General features: G+C 45.4%; 6 protein-coding genes across 6 annotated transcripts; 2 read left to right on the plus strand and 4 right to left on the minus strand.

The window, feature by feature from the left end:
• Window positions 1–683: 683 nt before the first annotated feature.
• On the minus strand, window positions 684–2,125 carry DFL_006498 (uncharacterized protein; the record flags this gene model as incomplete). Its single annotated transcript, XM_067635937.1, has 4 exons — window positions 684–1,450; window positions 1,515–1,834; window positions 1,925–1,982; window positions 2,050–2,125. 4 exons carry the CDS (start codon window positions 2,123–2,125, stop codon window positions 684–686), a joined length of 1,221 nt encoding a protein of 406 aa, XP_067490318.1.
• Window positions 2,126–5,134: 3,009 nt separating this feature from the next.
• On the minus strand, window positions 5,135–7,434 carry DFL_006499 (uncharacterized protein; the record flags this gene model as incomplete). The annotated part of the gene is made up of 2 exons (XM_067635938.1): window positions 5,135–6,775; window positions 6,838–7,434. 2 exons carry the CDS (start codon window positions 7,432–7,434, stop codon window positions 5,135–5,137), a joined length of 2,238 nt encoding a protein of 745 aa, XP_067490319.1.
• A 621-nt stretch (window positions 7,435–8,055) lies between these two features.
• On the minus strand, window positions 8,056–9,438 carry DFL_006500 (uncharacterized protein; the record flags this gene model as incomplete). Its single annotated transcript, XM_067635941.1, has 4 exons — window positions 8,056–8,246; window positions 8,319–9,051; window positions 9,111–9,193; window positions 9,249–9,438. 4 exons carry the CDS (start codon window positions 9,436–9,438, stop codon window positions 8,056–8,058), a joined length of 1,197 nt encoding a protein of 398 aa, XP_067490320.1.
• Window positions 9,439–11,042: 1,604 nt separating this feature from the next.
• DFL_006501 (uncharacterized protein) lies at window positions 11,043–11,753 on the plus strand (the record flags this gene model as incomplete). The annotated part of the gene is made up of 1 exon (XM_067635942.1): window positions 11,043–11,753. The coding sequence occupies one exon, from the start codon at window positions 11,043–11,045 to the stop codon at window positions 11,751–11,753; it is 711 nt and encodes a 236-aa protein (XP_067490321.1).
• Window positions 11,754–12,454: 701 nt separating this feature from the next.
• DFL_006502 (uncharacterized protein) lies at window positions 12,455–13,621 on the plus strand (the record flags this gene model as incomplete). Its single annotated transcript, XM_067635943.1, has 1 exon — window positions 12,455–13,621. The coding sequence occupies one exon, from the start codon at window positions 12,455–12,457 to the stop codon at window positions 13,619–13,621; it is 1,167 nt and encodes a 388-aa protein (XP_067490322.1).
• Window positions 13,622–13,742: 121 nt separating this feature from the next.
• On the minus strand, window positions 13,743–15,685 carry DFL_006503 (uncharacterized protein; the record flags this gene model as incomplete). Its single annotated transcript, XM_067635944.1, has 6 exons — window positions 13,743–14,075; window positions 14,132–14,178; window positions 14,241–14,796; window positions 14,868–15,154; window positions 15,229–15,438; window positions 15,508–15,685. The coding sequence occupies 6 exons, from the start codon at window positions 15,683–15,685 to the stop codon at window positions 13,743–13,745; spliced, it is 1,611 nt and encodes a 536-aa protein (XP_067490323.1).
• Between the last annotated feature and the right edge of the window lie 2,690 nt (window positions 15,686–18,375).

Here is an 18,375-nt window from a genome sequence, read left to right on the forward strand (position 1 = left end):
TTCAGTAGATATGATCAAATGACCAAGCCACCGAATTTGCCCTGGTTTATTAGTCAATTGATCTACGGTTAGATCATAGGTCGATTTTCCATCTATTTTTCGTTATCAATTAACTGTATCAACGCCTCAATATATACACATTCCCTTTTATTCTTACTATTAGAAAGCAATATTACCATAGCCTCATGGAAGGTAGCTATAGCTACATAATGGAATTTAGGGCTTCAATCCCAATGGCTATCGGGATCGGGAACCTGCGCCGAATTATGAGTTAATTGTCATTCAATATCTTCGCCTGATTATAAATACGAGCCCCCGTATCTGCCTAACGTTACGAGCTCGTGACTGCATACAGGCATTTGATTCCATTCAGCTCGAATGCAGGTCAAAATGCGTGGCCGGGTGCAACCAGTCTATTCTCACGTGTTGGAATGTGGAGAACTAAGCTAAGGATGCTAAAATACTTGTAACATCAAAAACGGTGAACAGTCACCAGTCAATCGATAAATGTTTTTGAAGAAAATATATACAATCAATAGAACCCCTACCCCCTGTGTTATGTACAACCTTTTGAACAAAAAATGCGACAATCTTATCTACAAATCGCCATTTCCTATCTTAACACTTATTTACAGAAGACTGCCTTAATTCCTACCATCTGCTATCGCTTAAATTTCAAATATTTAAGTGAAAGATTGGAGGATAGGAACATAGGTGCTGACAGCGAGACCGTTTGGTGGTTCGATGTTCTGGAAGTAATTTGCTGGCCACCATGGACCAGCAGCCCACCAAAGAACACCAACCCAGGCACCAGAGTTCAAAGCAAAGGTAAGACCATCCTTAACAGCCTGCTGGCACTGGCTGTTGTTACCGGCACCGACCTCACCGAGGATGCATTTAACGTTGTTCTGGAGACACCAGTTGGTAGCATCAACCAGACGTTCCTTCAAGATGGTAGCAGAGACGCAAGTCTCGCTAGTACCAGAGGAGTCGCTGTCGAGGTACTGGTGCATTTGGAAAACGATTTTGTTGAGTGGATCTTTAAGGGTGATCATTGTTGGGGCGTTGACGGAAACCCACGACCAAGCGCCAGACCATTGGTTACCTTCGACGAAGATGGTGTTGGTAGCACCGGAAGCACGAATACCATCAATGGCAGCTTGGTTGAGAGCAACAACGTTGCTCTGATCCATGGTGTTGTACTCGTTGTTGGTGTCGAAGATGACACGCGGGTTGTTCTTGTAACGGTTGGCAAGGTTGGTCCACCAGGTCTTGAAGGCATTGGTGTTGGTGATGATGGCACCGTCGAATCGACCATAGTTGTGGGGGTCGATGATGGCATAGGCACCTTTGTTGGTGACGTAGTTGATAATTGTATCTAGGCCAGAGATGTAGGCGCTATCGAAGGGGCCAGTGAGGCCGCCAGATGATGGGGGAGTGATACGCTCCACTACATTATGTTAGCATACGATTTTTGATGCCATAAAGTTAACGTATGAGATTAGAATACTTACTCTTGGTGTTAATACGGAAAGTGTTAAGGCCTCGAGCGGTGAAGTAATCGATCGAGGATGGGGATGGCCATGTGTAATGGGTACCCAAGACACCAGGAATGACGTTCTCGCCGAATTCAGCACCCGATTCGTTGACACCAACATACTCGAACTTCTTGGTTCCACTAGTAGGAGAAGCACTTGGGGTGGTGGTTCTGGTGGTTGGAGTAGTCGTCCTCGGGGTAGTAGTAGAACTAGTAGTAGTCGTCCTCGGGGTAGTAGTGGCAGCAGTGGTAGTAGCCTGAGCTCCAGGCAAGCACTGACTGTAGTAGGGGTTCAACCTGTATAATATCTGATATCAGTATATGATATATATCTGAAGGAGGTTTCATGATATTCATGATATCGATATATTATTAGGAGATACATACTCCGAACAATAATTTCCCGAGGCACAAGTAGTGGGGCCAGTCCAGCCAATACCACCGCCTAAAACCAATAGTTAGAATTATCTTGTCGTGATATCAACCAGAGATTGAATAGCGCATATGCATACATTGTCCCCAGACGGACTGCTGGGCAGAAACGAGCGCGGCACCGCCGGCAACCAACGCAGCAATTTCGACCTTCATGATGGTTCGGAACTGTCGCAATCGATATCCAATTCGATTTTATGTGAAGTGAAATATAAGAAAGTGATCCTTATCCAGCACCTCTATGAATGTATATAAGTATGATGGTGATGATGATGGAAAAATTCAAATCAAAAGACAAGACGACGTTCTCGTTATATACCACATTCTCGACTACCTTGTACCAAAGACGCCCCACAATTAATATTTAAAAGATATCGCCATAGACACCCTGACAATGGTCTCATGACGCCTCATCTTGCATCCCTTTCCAATCTCCACTCCTAGTCGTCCAGATAGCGTCCACTACCGGCTTCCGTAACCATATCCAACCGTCCAACACCAGGTCGTGCGGCCCAGAAAAAGTGTTGAAGGGAGGTCTTGCGCAAGTGCGCCAGGGCCTCTTTGGCCCATAGCCTGTTTCAAGCGGGAACAGGTTCCGAACCAAACCAAGGCGCCCAAGCTCTCGCAAGGCCTCTAACACAACCCATGGAAGGTCCTGTTTAATATGAACGTACGGAACATTCCATAGACCTTCTGTACAGCTGTGATTGTCATATGGTCGTCGACGTCATTCGCGACAAGGGTATCAATGGAAAAGTTTCGTTTCAGACGCCGGAATATTGTTGATGGGTGCGTAAGTTTGCTCCAGTTCCTCACGCCTCGATCCACTGAATCATTAGCTTCGCCGTGGGAGGTAAGCCTGGCCTATCCCTAGAAACTTTCGCGGTTCTAATCAGTCGAAAAACCACATACCCTAATCCTCCCCCTTTCTCGATCGGAACCACGGGAAGCAAATTTCAAAAACAAGCTCTCCCAAGCTTTCAGGATGAGGGATAGATAAATTTATATTAAGAACTTTCCTCGGACTATCTCATTCCGTGGGAAACAGTGTCAGGGGCGCTCATGCATTTCCACATCCAGTCTTCGATTACCCTATATTAGGCAAAATGTTTGGTAAGGCGTACCAGGTGATTGTGAATATTATGTTTGAAAATAAATAGTAAGCATACATACACACGTTATTAGGTCTGGGGTTTGCTTTATGAACATGTTGTATAAATCTGGGCGTCTACATGCCTATATCTTAACTAGCATTGCCCTTGATATAAAATTTACAACCTGGGATTTTTGCACTAAAAAAAGTGGCCAACAGTATAGACGCGGATCTCGTTCGGCCCCACCTCGTCCGTGGAACTTGCATCTATAGACATGGAGACGTTCTAGGAACTTCGGATACTGCATCCCGAGTATCGAATCTCATTCACATTGGATGAAAAACAAAATATATCCGATTTTCCTTCACATCTTGAAACTCATTCCTGTGCACAGACACTACAATTTTATAGCTTTACAATCCCGAAAAATTCCTGCTGGGTATAACAGTTATAAAATCCATAACCCCAAAAGAATTTTCGGACGGATTCATCGCGATGCGGACGGCACGGTAGGAGAATTTAATATATCTAAGTAGTTATACGGAGATATTATGATATTGGCAAAATCTAGACGTGGCAGCCACCACTTCAACGGTTATACATTGCATTTTTAGCAGATTCTGTTATCAATTTGAAGCTGATAGGACGGATATTTAGATTTACACTACTACGTAGCAGCCACTATGCAATGTTATGCAAAGTCTGAATTCTTGCCAAGGGGATTTTCCGGGGTCCACGATTTACCCGATGATACTAGGCGCAGGCCCGTATAATAGTTTGAAAATCTCGATTATCGCGTGATTAAGGTCTCAATCGCTCTTATACGCAGGCAATAGCGAATCATGTACAGACTTAATTGGGTCAAAACCAGAAACAGCTGGCGAGTAGTCGAGCAGGACGCTGACCCGGTGACCCCCACTCTGCAAGATATTTGACCCTTCTCACTTAAGTCGCTGTGTACACGGCATGGAACTTTCATGAATTCAAATAACACCAATATGTATTACATTTACTCCTCGAAGTCTAGGTGCAGATTATCATGGGGTCCTTTTTACGCATAGAAACGGATCGTATTTTATCTTCTGATCGTTCCTAAATCTGCAATTCATGAATTCAAATACTGTCATGATATCGAAGACTTTAACTCATGGAAAAATTATATTATGTCCGCGTCCCTGAAGTCTACAGCCTTGCCTCCAGTAAGATATTCCAGCCTTATATACACCCATATATTAAATTTCCCTGGCTTGAGCCGCCTAGTTAACTAGTTTCGAGACTAGACTTGGATGATAAACCCCGAGATCTACCTTTGAAGCTTCGGTGCAATATAGCCTTGGTTACATGATTATATTGATGACGAGAAGCCTAGTTAATTAACCCATCTCGGCCTTGTCGCCTAATGATAATATATTCCTAGGCATGGACGTCCAGACACCATTGCGGTAGTGATTAGATGATATATATCGCAAGTACTAAATAGCCAAGGTAGGATTGTTCTACTGTAAGCTTAAGGAGGAAACCAAGATCTATAGATCTAGGAGAACCCAACCAGTTATGGATAGGGATGACGACGCGAAGCTTTTGATTGTATATGTAAATGTAGAATAGCAGACACCGACAAATGCAAGAGATAATATCAAAAACGCCATCCAGAATATAACAGCAATAGAACCCATCCAGAACAATGCAGTGCCATGTAGTAACAGTAACAAAAAAACAATAACGCCGTTTATTGTAGTATACAATCCTATCCGATGCAAGAGCCCAAATCAAATAAACGCCTTTAGAATGCTGGTTCACAATGCCCATGTATGCAGAAAACGAAACCCAGAGATACCAAATCAAAACTCCAAAAGATGCCGGCATGACCCATGATATCCCCTTTTTAAAAAATAACCCGCGACCTTTTTAAAACATTGTTGAAAAAATGATCCAAAACCTCTGTCCGAGGCCATGATGGAAGGATCCATATAATACAATCGCAAACCAGTAACGTTATGCATTTGCTGCCCTTCACTCTCAAAACCTCTAATGAGGCTATACGGGCCTCCTCGCCCCGTTCAAGAAATAATTATTCAGAAATCTTCCCCACAGTTCCAACTCCAAACCATCCAACGCAGGCTTCGACTACGTCGTTGGCTGTATTTTCAGGCCCCCAAGACCAATCCTGCTTATCGGGCCGTTCGCTCCCACTATCGGAAGCATAACCATCGTCATGTTCATCCCCACACTCCTTGTCGGAATCACCCGACTGAGGATCAAGTGAGTCGACATTGCTGGCAGCGCTGTCAAAATCTGCCATTTCCTCACCCGGCAGATTCTCATCAAACTGGGCGGGTGGCAAACGCTGTGCTAGACTGGATGCATCTTTGCCTGCCTTCCTCTTGGCGGCTCCAGTACCTTCAGCAGTGGGGGTAGCTTCAGCAGAAGCTGGTCCCGTGACATCTGCAAACAGAGAAACGGCATTACGCTTAACGCTTTGTTGTAGTGGTGATTCTCCAAGAGCTCGCTTCTTGGTTGTAGTCTTGCCAGCACTCGCGACACGCTTGCCCCGCGTCCGGCCATTAGGGCTCAGATGCGACTTGGGCGTAAGAGGAGCCACAGCTGCCTTCTTCTTCGGTAATTTTGATTGTGTCTTCCTTTCATCTTTCTTGGATGTCTTCTTAACTAATTTAGTTTTGGTGATCTTCTTCTTTGTTTGCTTTGCGAGAATACTCTCGCGACTAGAGGTGCTAGCCCGGTTGGTCTTGGCAAGGGCTTTGTTGATAGTTGCGGCGTTCAGCTTTCTAGAAGTCTTCTTGACAATCGTCGCATTTGTGAACTCGGGAGAGGTGGGCGGAGTTCGATACTGCGAACGAAGGTTGTATCTCCTCTCGGTGGAGGAGTCTTGGGAGTCTTGGCTAGTAGACTTGGTCGCAGCTGTTGTTGCTTGAGAGGTAGGAGAATTGTCAACCTCATCTGCAGGTGCAATTCTGGCCTTCTTCTTTGTCGGTGCACAGATATCAGCCAGTTCGTCCTGGTGATCTTCCTCCACTGACTGTGATGGAGGTGTCTTTCTCTTCTTTGACGTAAGGTTGGGTCGAGATTTTCTCTTCTTGGAGCCGCCTTGGCTGTTTTCATCATCTTCCGACTTTGGTGGTTCATCTTCTTCCTTAACGCAAGATTGAGTTGCAGGATTTGGTTCCTTCTTCGGCGAAGGCGGATCTCGGTCCCAGAGTTCGAAGAGAGATGTAACCTGCTGTCGAACAGTAGCAGGGATACCCGGGGCAAATGGTAGAGATGAGCTCTTTAGTCCCTTGATTTTTGGCTGGTTGATCCCTAGTCCTGCTTTCAGAATCATTGTTGTTGGTGCGCCACCATAGGCTCTCGGGAATCGGCTTGCCGCATCCTCGGCGTCCATCCTTGGCATCACGGATTCCTCAAAGAAGTATGGCATGTATAGATTTGTCGGGGAAGCCGTGGCGTATTGCATGGCTGTCGGCACACTGCGAGGTTTAACAAGGCCTTCGGAAGCCGCCTTGATTCGCGATTCATAGTCTGCAGTTTCGTGGTCGATAAAGTATTGGAGGTTTGTTGGGAGGATAATCCAGCGAGGTTGCTGGCAGTCATATACACAATGACAGTTTCTGCAGAGGGTAACAAGATTGTGGGGGGATGCTAGATGTCGAAGATTTGGAGGGAAAATGCCGACTGTGTCACGATAATTGAGAAACTAGATTAAACCCATATGAGTCAGAAGCAGTTACAGAGTAATAAAGGCAGGGTTTGTCATACGAGATCACGATTGGAGGCGACAACATTGTGAGCGGTCTCCAGCATAACAGTGTTTGATTGGGAGCAAAGCCAGCATTCTCGACCATCACGAGCCTTCACAACCAATTTTTCACTGTCGTTCGGTTTCGAGAAGCCTGATGATAATGGATTCCTAGTTACCGATTTCTCAAGAGTAGCAGCTCGTCGCGAACGAGCGCCGGTTGTTTTTTCGATAGAGGCGATACTGGCAGCCAGTGTATAAGTTGATCGGACCCTTCTGGAGGGGCGCTCTGATACAGTTACAATCGATGCATTAGCAGAAAAAGAAACTTCTGGCAACGGCTTATCGTCCGTGCTTTCCCAAGAAACTTCTGCAATATCGTCAAATTTCCTCTTGGAACTACCACCGGAGGATGGGAGCTTTGGCATCGCTTTAGGAGCAGCCTGAGGTTGTGCCTCTAGAGGAGCGGGTGGTGCGAGAGGGGTATGGTTGGTGATATTATTATCGTTGTTGTTGTGCTTGTTTATATTGGAAGTGGTGTCATCGATCACGGGCGACCGAGAAACGGTTCTCCGAGCAGTACCGCGACCACGTCTTGTCTTTTGCCGTCCGACCATGGTAGCGATTAAGGATAGATAGCATTTAGGAGAAGGGTCTTCGAGGGTCTGGTGAGTCAGTGGTGATGTTTGGAAGCGGTGGTGGTGAGAGAGAAAGGTGGCGATGGTTGGTTGATCAAGCGGTGAACGACAAACCAAAACAAATTCTTTGGGAAGATTTTGGCACGTCTCCAACGACAACAACTAAACATCACACACAACACAAAACTCAGGAGCTCCGCCATAACCCCTTCATGCTTCAATACTATGGCCATGTGCATGTGCCAGTTGTACCTCGTGGGAACATATTATTGGACACCGAACATGCACACTGCGAGAAATGTGATACTAGTTACGAGATTGATGTGATTGCTCTTTCTCATTACTTCTATTCATTCGTGTTTAAGCACTTTTGTTCGTTTAGTATAGCAGAATTATATTTTACAGACGGCTATCTAACATACAACTATTTAAGATTATACGGAGAAATGCTTTTATTGGAATTACTACTATGTAGTGTAATCCTAAATAACGTACTGTGTTCCGTAAGGGTTATAGAACGAGTAAAGGGTATAGGTGGCATCAATGTCAATCCGAGAATCCGTTCTAGAGGGGATTAGGCCCATCATGATATCATTTATACTATCCTCCCTTCTGCTGTATGAGCATGATAAGTGTCGCTATATGAGAATTCTCTTTTCTATGCAGTTGTTCAGCAGCCTTTGGGATTTTCAGATTGCAAACTTTGCAGTCCCAGAACTGTTTGTTCTCTTCGTCAAGTGGTGGTGGGCTGGTGCTTCGTTCTGGCGGGTCAGCCTCGGGGGGCCCTAACACTGCGTTTGCCTTTAGCCCTATAGATTCTGCTGGAGCTACTATCGATTCCTGTTGTATCTCTCTCTTCGTACCTTCCATGCCAACCTCCCCCTTCAAGTTATCCGCATACCAAATCCCCAGCTCTCTACAGGCCATCGCGTCCTCCAAACTGTCATGGACTCCATTTCCATACTTCGTATTTCCAGATCTAATCTGTATACCGGTTATCAGCCTGCACATAGCTTCCAAACCCGTGCCTTCATCATCCAACCAATCATCCAACTCATCATCCCCAATTCTCTTCACCCTACTCTCTATCTCCTGCGTATCCACAATAGCTGGATGCAGCCATCTTAGACAAATGAAGTCGTTCGTCCCCCCATGAACGAAAACCATAGTCTCTGGCCCTACAAACTCAAAGATCTTTTCTCTCGCTGCATCGCGGCCTAATATTGCTGTTGAAGCGTTTGAAGCTGAGATGATATCCCTATAGGTGATCCCGTGGATGTGAGTGATCATATTCTTGATCTTTACTAGAGGCTTTACTATAGCGTCAATGAGGACTTCTTTTGTGAAAAAATCCACAAGGGTTAGTTTGATTAGCTCGGGTTGGTCGAATCTGTTTGTGGCCATCTCGCAATCTAATGATACTGCTTTTCGAACTTGTTTGCTTCGGCTAGATGGCTTGAATTGGGGGGTATGATGCAGGTCCCAGAACTTTTGGGGTAAGTCTGAGTTGGTAGTCCAATCGTGCCTGGAAAACATGCGGCAACCGCTGGGCTGGCCTGGATATTCGATGGTTGTTGAGCGACAACAGCTCCATATCTAGTTCTAGAAAGTTACTATACAGAAGAACTAGTACTGAAACAACCGGGCTAAGCTACCTGTTGTAGTTTTTTCCCAGGGTGTATCCGGCATTGTAGCTGTTGCTTGTAGGCTACTGAGTCATCGGGCTTCAGAGCAAATGCTGGAAGAAAAAGTTAGCATAGTACTCCGATTATGCACTGCACCTAGATACATACCATCACATCGTTTACAGTACGCTTCATGTTTATGCAACAATTCTTCCTCGCTAAATTTTTCGGTCCGATAGCCGTACCGCTTGTACTTCTCACGAGGAAGCAAAAACCTCTTCAATGAATGCTCGTGTTCCGGTGAGAAAGGGAATTCGCTCCACCGCTTGCTGTTCGGACAAACTGCAACGCCAGGCATGATGTATCTTTTTTAAGATGATATGAGTCGACGTTTAACGTTTAATCGGAACTACGAAAGACGCTCTCTTGGGAGAGGGGTTGAAAGGTTTAAAAGGTTTAAAAGGCTTAAGGGGATCAAACTCCGCCGAAGACGCAAGACTAATAGATCTTGATTTGATTAGCTAGTCGGTTGAAGCCGCTTTGATTAGGTCAACATCATTAGGACTTTGTACTTTAATTTTAGTCAAGAATTTGTTGTGGTTCCTAATTGCCCCTTACTCCAGCGCTGTTCAGAGAGTGTCTACAACAAGTCGAGATACCTATTGATACTGCCAGAAAATTCTGTCCCAAACTTGCGAATGAGAATGACCAAACGTGCGAAAAGGAAGAAACCACAAAAATGGAAAAATAAGAAAACTCTAGATTATATTCATATTTCATACCGAGTACTCCGTACACAACCGAAATATTTATACACCACTATAAGAGACAAGTCTCATTCAGCATGCCGACTTCAGGGGTGCTGCAGCGCTGGACCAGCAATGTCTGATTTGACAAGCAATCCGTTTGCTGCATATTCTCCACACCACCGCCACCGGGATTTTCAGGGCGCGTCCATGGGCCAGATTTGTGAACATGTTACAGGCAAAACCCACCGATCTGGGTATTCCATCCCTGCGTTTGGGCTTCCAATGGCCTGCCTTAGGCATGCCTTTGCCCTGCCTGGGGATTGTTGCACAAGTAATGTCGGATGACATGACCCGGCTTGTGAAGAGAACAACATGGCACCACGGCTGTTTGGCATTAGTTAGGAATTCCTGATATCATGACCATGATTGACGCCTGGCGGACAGAAGTCACCTCATGTGGCGAGGAGATTACAGAGAAGTTACCCTCTTCCTGCGTTCTTCTGTCTACTGGTATGGAAGCAAGAACGCACTCTACGAAAGATTTCCGTAAGGCGGGTCCTAATATATAATAATGAGATCATGATGGTTGCAACGGGCGCAAGAATTCCTTGCGTTGTCACCATATGTCATGTCTACAATGCAATTGCTATTCAGGCATGTACCTGCACTTCACATGCATGACTAAATCCTCATGAACGCGTTAACAGCAGCTAGGAATGGTCTACCCAGAATTGAGAAAAACTTCTGAACGCAAGCTGGTAGGATTATATCTCCCATGTTAGCAATGTATACACTCGCCCGGATACCAATCCACCAACCCGCGTGCCAGGACTATTCTGTCCTAAAGGTCCTACGACCCAGTTTGTTGCCCAGAGTCTCCAGCGCACCGAGTTTGTCGCGTGGGGTTCAAAAAATGCACCTAATTTTGGTGCGAAGCGAGCAAATTCGACCAAACCAAAATTTCAGCAACACAAAACCCAAACCCCAACTTCCCCTCGAAATGCAAGGTCCGTCGGCAAGCTGCGAATGCCGAACACGAAATGTACCCAGTCTAACAGCTAACGACATCGGGACAAGGAATCCTTTCGCAAAAGCTAGGGTTTTCTCTCTTCACAATGTAATGGTGAGTCGATGGCTCATTCCGTTTTCACGATAATATTCAACGTTGATATACGCTTTTGAAACTCCTCAACCCGCCCACCCTAGCAGAGATATGGCCTCAACAAATGTCTTCAAATTCCGTCCCGCAACTCTTGCGGCCGGCGATGACCGCTGGTTTGTCGAAGCCTGGGATTCTACCCTCCCCTACCTCGCTTCAATTGGTAGTACCAGCCAATGGCAATATATTCCCAGCAACCTACCCGGCGCTGTCTCCAAGGTCAAGAAAATGATTGCAGACAGCGATATATCTGCCCAAAAGTATCCTATTTCGTCTCCGGAAATACTGTTAGAGAACGGAACACCACCATTAGATTGGAATAAAGCATATGTGGCAGAAATTAGTGTCAACAAAGAGCATATACCTGTCGCATTGGCCGAAAAATACTCGTCTACTTCTATACAAGGAGATATTGTTACCATACCCGTTGGGGCAATGGTACTTCAAGGCAAATCGCCGGAGTATGTTCGTGCAGTGATACCAGAGCAAGATGACAAAGATCCGTTCATTTTCTTAGCGTTTTTGATGACGGATCATAGAGCTGGGGGGCTTGCTAAAGGGTCAGGTTCGGCATTGCTTAATATTGCGAAGGAAGAGGTGAAGAAGTTAGGGTTGAAGAGACTATGCGGGGATTGTTGGAGAGGGAATGGGAGGAGATTGGTGGGGTATTATGATGGGCAGGGGCTTAAGGCGATTGGGGATTTTGATGTACCGAAGAATGAACAGGATTCTTGGGAGGGGGCTGTGACGGAGTGGAGGGCATAGCTTGAGGATTGGGGGGGGGGGATTGGTTAGCAGTTTCTTTAGAGGAACCATTGCGTATAGAAGTCATATACCTATATAGGCACATAAATAGTCTAGAACCTATCATTTTCCTTCATGTATATTCGACTGTTGTTTTATATTCGATGTATGGCATTTGGGTTGCTATATTGGTACACCACTAACAACGGCACCGCTGTACCCATAGGTACTAGGGAGGCTTCTAGGAGTTGCTGTAGGAGGCCGTTGTGACGGTCTGCGACGGTTTCGTGATTAAATTTTCGTCGCCTACCACGACCTTAATCTCTTCATGCAATTCTTATAATCTCGCATAGCATACTATCTTAATTATTGGCCATATATATTTAAATACTTATTGAATGTAGCACAGTTTCGAAGATATCCCAATGACGACTGCCCAAAGGTCCATTGTCAGAATCCAAGGTCAGCGCCACGGGCAGTGGCTGACCGAACGCCTCACACGTGACCTTGAAGTCTCATCTTGAGGTTTCACAAGAAACCAGAGCTCGTCTGAAGAAGAAATCTCTGCAAAGAAAACTCTGTAAAATCTTTGCTCTATGGAAACGTATATAAAGAGTGATCGAAGGCAGACCTTCGAGGAGAACAGCAAAAAGTAAGAAATTGTAGATTACAACATCAACACTTTACAGATCACTTTCGAACGACAACCACACTCGATCAAAATGTCAAAGACTTCTCAAATCACTATACCAGCGAACGGCGCAAACGGTAAAATCTACCAACATAGTAAATATGGTAGCTGCGTCCAGCTAAACGAAACCAACTACTTGGTTTGGAAGCCTCAAATAATCAGAATACTAAAGGCAGCCGACCTGTACGGTTTGGTAACTTTGGAACCCAATGAATTGGAACCACAGGCAATGGTTACAACCTTCAAACCAGCCTATATTGAGGAACCCAACCGAGCTGGAGTCAACACCCGCGCCGGTGGCCCAGCAGGAGACCCATACACAGTAGACGAACTAGGAAACGTAGTACACGGGACCATAGTTAGGATTGACACCGAACGTAGAATTCGGTTGGAAGAGCCAAACCCTAAACACCAAGCTTGGAAGAAACGAGCAGGAGAAGCTTACATGCTTCTAACCAACAGCCTAAGCAACACCGTACAACAAGTTCTGAACCACCATGGTTCAGCAGTAGTTCTATGGGAAGCAATCCAGAACACCTATGGACCGAGAGCCAATCACGGTATAGCCAGCAACCTCTTCTTCCCAATCAACAACCTACAGATGGGCAAGGAAGAAAGCATTCAGCAATGGATAGGTCGGTTAAGACCAATTCAGGAACAGCTAGAAGGAACCCCCTACGCCATTAACGACAAGATCTTCAGAGATAAACTTCTGAACGGTACTCAGAACAGATACGACATCACTACCAAGTCAATCTGGACTCAACTAGCTAGGCAGCATAGAGGCAGAGGAAGGGGTAGAGGCAACTACTGCGGTAAAAATAGCTCTAATTCTAATCGACAGAACCACTCAACCGATAACAATCGACTGAACAATCAAGAAGGAAGTCAGAATCGCAGCTCTCAACGGTGCTTCTACTGCACTCGGAAGGGTCATCACAAGAAAGACTGCAGACTCAGACTGAAGGCAGAACAGATAGCCCAAGAACTAAGAAGCAAAACGAACCCCAACCAGAACAGGTCAGAAGGACACCAGGCTAGTTCAGCTACGGTGGAAAGTCAGACAAAAGACCCAGACGACTACAGCCAGCTCTTCAACGACAACACCCATCTGGGGAGAAATGCAACAAAGGTTTGTGTTGACAAGTCTAAGACCAGCTCTCGATCGAATTCATTCAACTTCTTATACCACTGCTGATCCATCCCTAGTTTGGTCTTATATACGCTCCATATACACAAATTGTAAAATAATAAAGATATTCCTAATTCGTAATGTTCATATCACAAAAAGACACCGGCCGGCCGATACCTTTCCCACTTCACCTGGCAGCTTCTATTTCCTGAACGGTTGATCTCTCCTCATCCTTTCGCCCCCCAACAACCGGAACATCATCGAGATGAATATTATCACCAAGTTGCTTCTCGGTGGTCTTGCTAAGGAGATCGTTGTTCTCAGAACCTTCGAACAAGAAGGCCAATTCTTCGAGAGTACGTCCTGAAGTCTCGGGGAACATGAAATAGACGAAGATAATTTCAAAACCGAGCCAGACGCAGTAGGTGATGTAGTACCTCCATGTGATGGATTGGAGGGCAATTGGGTTGACGAAGTTGTTGAAGAAACCGGCTGCTCTGCCGAAGACTTGGAAGAAAGCCTGGACGTGGAGTTAGTATGAGCTGACTAGTTAAGTTCCTGGTTAGTGGCACTTACAATTCCGTTTGCTCTGATGTGGTATGGGAATAGTTCGACGAGGTAAGCTGGTAACAGTATTAGTATTTTCTCGAATCGGTTTGCTGATTAAATAGAAGGCTGAACTTACTATAGGTCAAGGAATTGTAACCAACGTTATAGAACGGGCTGTATAAGAAAATCATAACCAAAACGGCATAACCAGCAGATTGGTGCTTCGTCTGTGCATACTGAGACGCAGCAATCGTCCAAGAAATATACACACACAGCAACCCGCAAGTACAAATAAAATACCCAGTTCTTCGTTTCAACAATCTAGGCACATTGAGAGCGATAATAGTACCGTTCAAAAAGTCCCAACAAGTTCTTCCGAGGTTAATTCTGGTTTGTGTACCCTTCTCGGTGATACCAGCTTGGTTGAGGATTTGTACGAGGTAGTAACTGATGAGGGTGTTTCCGGACCATTGGGTGAAAAGGCCAAGGAAACCGGTGATGGTGGCTCTGCGACGGTTACCGGGGGTCTTGAAAAGTTCTCGCCAGCCGAGTTGAGCATGTTCGAGTTCGAGTTTGATGGCGGTCTGGACTTGGACGATTTCGGCCTTGACGAGTTCGCTGTCGGCATCGCCTTCGGCGTGGTACTTGATAAAGAAGTCTCGGGCTTCTTCAATACGATCTTTTTGGATCAACTACACAAGAGAATGCTGATATTAGCTGCGAAGCTTTGAATTAGAGACACTATATGGGGGATAGTACTTACGAAACGAGGACTTTCAGGCATCCAGGGCATGAAAATAATTTGCAACAAAGACGGAACGACCTGTAAAAAGCTTGGAATCCTCCAACTCCAAGTATTCGGCATGGCAAATGTACCCAACGTAATCGAAGCCGCAACAATAGCCCCAATAAACCAAGAAGCATTGAATACAGCGGTCAATGTTGCTCTTTCCTTCGGATAAGCCGTTTCACCAATGAGTGACGAGGCACCGACGATACCATAGGGAATACCAAAGCCGAGAATGATACGAGAGATAGTGAACATGGCGACTAAGATAACCAAGATATTTAGCACCAAAATGGTATACAACAGTGTTTGGATAGTTAATTATAACTGAACTTACAGTTTTGGCTAGCACCTTGGATAACGGCACCGATAACCATGATTATGGATCCAAATACGATAGTCCATCTTCTTCCCCACCTATGAGAGATCATTGGGATAAAGGGTAGACCAACGATAGCCCCCAAACTGTACGAAGCACTAAAAATGCCAAGTCTTGAGCCGCGTGGGAAACCGAAGTACTCATCCCAATTTTGGACGGCCTGAAGACCTAAGATTGTGGCAAAGCCCCATGTGAGATCGAGTACGTGGAAGTAATTATTTCAGACTGCTTACGTACCGTTCATCATAGACGAGTCGAAGCCAGATGTCATTTCGATACCAATACATGTTGGGAACATGATAAAGTATAGATATCTCAGGTTCTTCTTCTTGTACCATGGTATCTTATCCTGCTCGACCAAAGTTGTCACAATTGGATCGGCTGGGTTACCAATATGTGCACCCACGGGAGCCATTTTGTTGTCCGATGTCTGGTTCTGATGCTTGCTAGCAGGGAGAGGTATCGGTGAGCAAGAGGGAGCTTATCGACACGCTTATCGCGAAATAAAATCTCGACCCCAAAGGTGAGCTACCCTACTAGTCTTTATATAAATGTGCACTGAAAAGACTTAGGCCATAGCTTCACAAGCTTCCCCAGAATGGAAGTGGGTCCCCTTATGATAGGTCATGGGGGCAAGGCAAGAAGGTTTCTCTCCACAGCGGCCCAGCAAGCTTCAAAACTTCAATCTACATTTCTCACCTTCGTCTTACTAATACGAAATTAAGTAATACTAGCAAGGATTGAGCAAGAGCCGAGAGGTTGGATATCATTGAATCGAGCTAGAATTCCCCATGTCATTTGACCACTTGACCAAAATTTCTCTCAATTGATATTATTATCATAACATTGGCCAAGACGGAGAAGGGCGTCGTCAGGAACCTGGATATTTTGCGTATTGGCCTCATGCTCATAAATGCATAGCTGGTTTATTAATTCTGCAACTTGGTTCGGGAATGTAATACGAGTGTGTCCATGAGTAATGAACCACATTTCTGGCAACCGTTTCAACTTGCTCAAAATCAAGGCACCCAATATATTAACATAATATTTCGATAGGACTAAGACAGCCCTCCCCGGTTAAAAAGGGAAATGGTATACCTGCAATTGCGATATCAATTGCAACATGCAACAATGCCATTCAAGTGGAAACGTTACATACGAGGTACTTCCCCACAAAAAACTTGAGAAAGCGCCTAAATAATCTGGGCGGGGGGTAGCGATATTCGGCATCACCCTTCCACAAAATACAACGAAGTCAATTTTCCGGGTTATGAAGCTACCTCCAAGCGAGTTTGGCTTTTTCTCGGGAGAATGCTTGTTCGATGCGGTCTGGGGGTAGGGGTGTTTAACCGGTCGGACCGAGGGGAAATCGCTGCTTTTCCTGATTCGGTCGAAGGGCCGAAAAACCGTATCCACCGAATTTATATGCCGATCTTGACTCGTGCTACGGCTGTAAAGTGAAGAAAAACCCTCATGGTGTTTTGTATGACGATGGTAGGAAGATGAAGAGATTATAATAGTGAAACTAGGGCTACTCTAGTCATCCTGGTTTACTTTGAAATTAGCATCTGTCGGGCATATATCCAGGCGCTTTCCTCCTTGTGTTCGGAGCAGTTGCTACTCCGCAGTTGGAGTTTTATAGCATCGAGCCGAGTTGGCGATATACTGGGCTTTCCATCCGTTTAGTTTACCCCTAGTTATATTTCAAAGTGTGGCGTCTCCGCTTAAATTGCTATTGTCCATGGGCGAAGAGCTTAACTGCAGCCACAGGTACCGTATTTATATGTAAATCGAATGCTCCACAACCTACTGCCAACAGGAGCCATTTACCAGTTGCTCCTCTCGATGGTGGAAAAACATTTCACCCAGTAAACCACGAGGAAGCCGAAATTATGTCAAAGCGCCTCGTGTTCATGCCATCTGTCGGAAAACTTGAGAGCTGACCATCAAGGAAATCGCAGAAACTCCGGGATGTTATCGGTTCTTAGGACGGAAGATGGAAAGATTAGCTTGGCTCGATACTTGGCCGATGGGGTTCGTGGGGGTTAACATTTCCCCACAGCTTGCTTTGAGGGCCTCGCTAGCTTAAAAGGATGGGTCGATGCGACTGCTTGGCGCACTAAGTCTGAGGTTCTTGACTTGTATAAAAGCATATCCTTTGCAAGTCCAGTGGTGGGGTTTGTGGGCCCGCGGGAAAAATACTAAGCTGAGCTGAGTAATGGGCTATTCTAATATATTCTGTGGCTAATTGTAGCCTAATTATCCAAGGTTGGTCAGCAGAATGTTTTCCCCAGATTCCTGACCTAGCTAACGCCGATCAGAAACTCCGCAATTGTTGTGACTTAACTAGACTATTACCATGAGTCGCCGGACTTTTGGTGCGGGGCCAGTCCCATGTTGCATATTGCGCGAATCGGTCGCTTTGACCCCGACCTGCAGTTCGTAATGACCGCTTGGCAGTCTTAAACTTCCATTCTAGAGATGCAACGATAACGTTTTCTGCGGCCTGTTATATATGTCTTCACCCATAGGAATGAGATATTGGAACTGTCCAGCAATTATTTGGATTCCGGTATTCTGGGTCAAGATGACATGCCTGTATGGAAACAATTCCATGCTGGGTTCGAGATTCATACATACACCATCCAAAGAAAGTTTTACCTAGCTCTGAGAGTCGAGTATGCTCTGAACTATGGGCATTTTAGTTTGTCATCTCGGCCGGGAAAAGACCTTATGTGGTCTCACTACTTTATGCAGAAGCCATCTTGTCGATCGTCTTGAGCTAACCACTAGCACTTTCTTGCTGGAATCCTAAAATGGTAAATACATCGACAAAATAACGAACGACATTTCCATTCTTTAGTCACCTTCAACCGTTGCTTCCCTTCGGGGCACGTTTTAGAATAGTATATCTCGTTAACCAGACCCGGATCTTCAAGCCTTCGAGATGGGATTACCATATGTATACGATGAATTTTGGCTAACTGAAAACTCTGTGGAACTGTACAGAAGCGAATTATCCCACTTGCATCAAGGGGTACATATTGGAAAATTGATCCTCTGCGATCGAGATGGAACGCATCTTGTGCGAAATGCACGACTGAA

Source organism: Arthrobotrys flagrans (assembly GCF_004000055.1).
Source record: "Arthrobotrys flagrans strain CBS H-5679 chromosome Unknown unitig_9, whole genome shotgun sequence".
NCBI lineage: Eukaryota > Fungi > Ascomycota > Orbiliomycetes > Orbiliales > Orbiliaceae > Arthrobotrys > Arthrobotrys flagrans.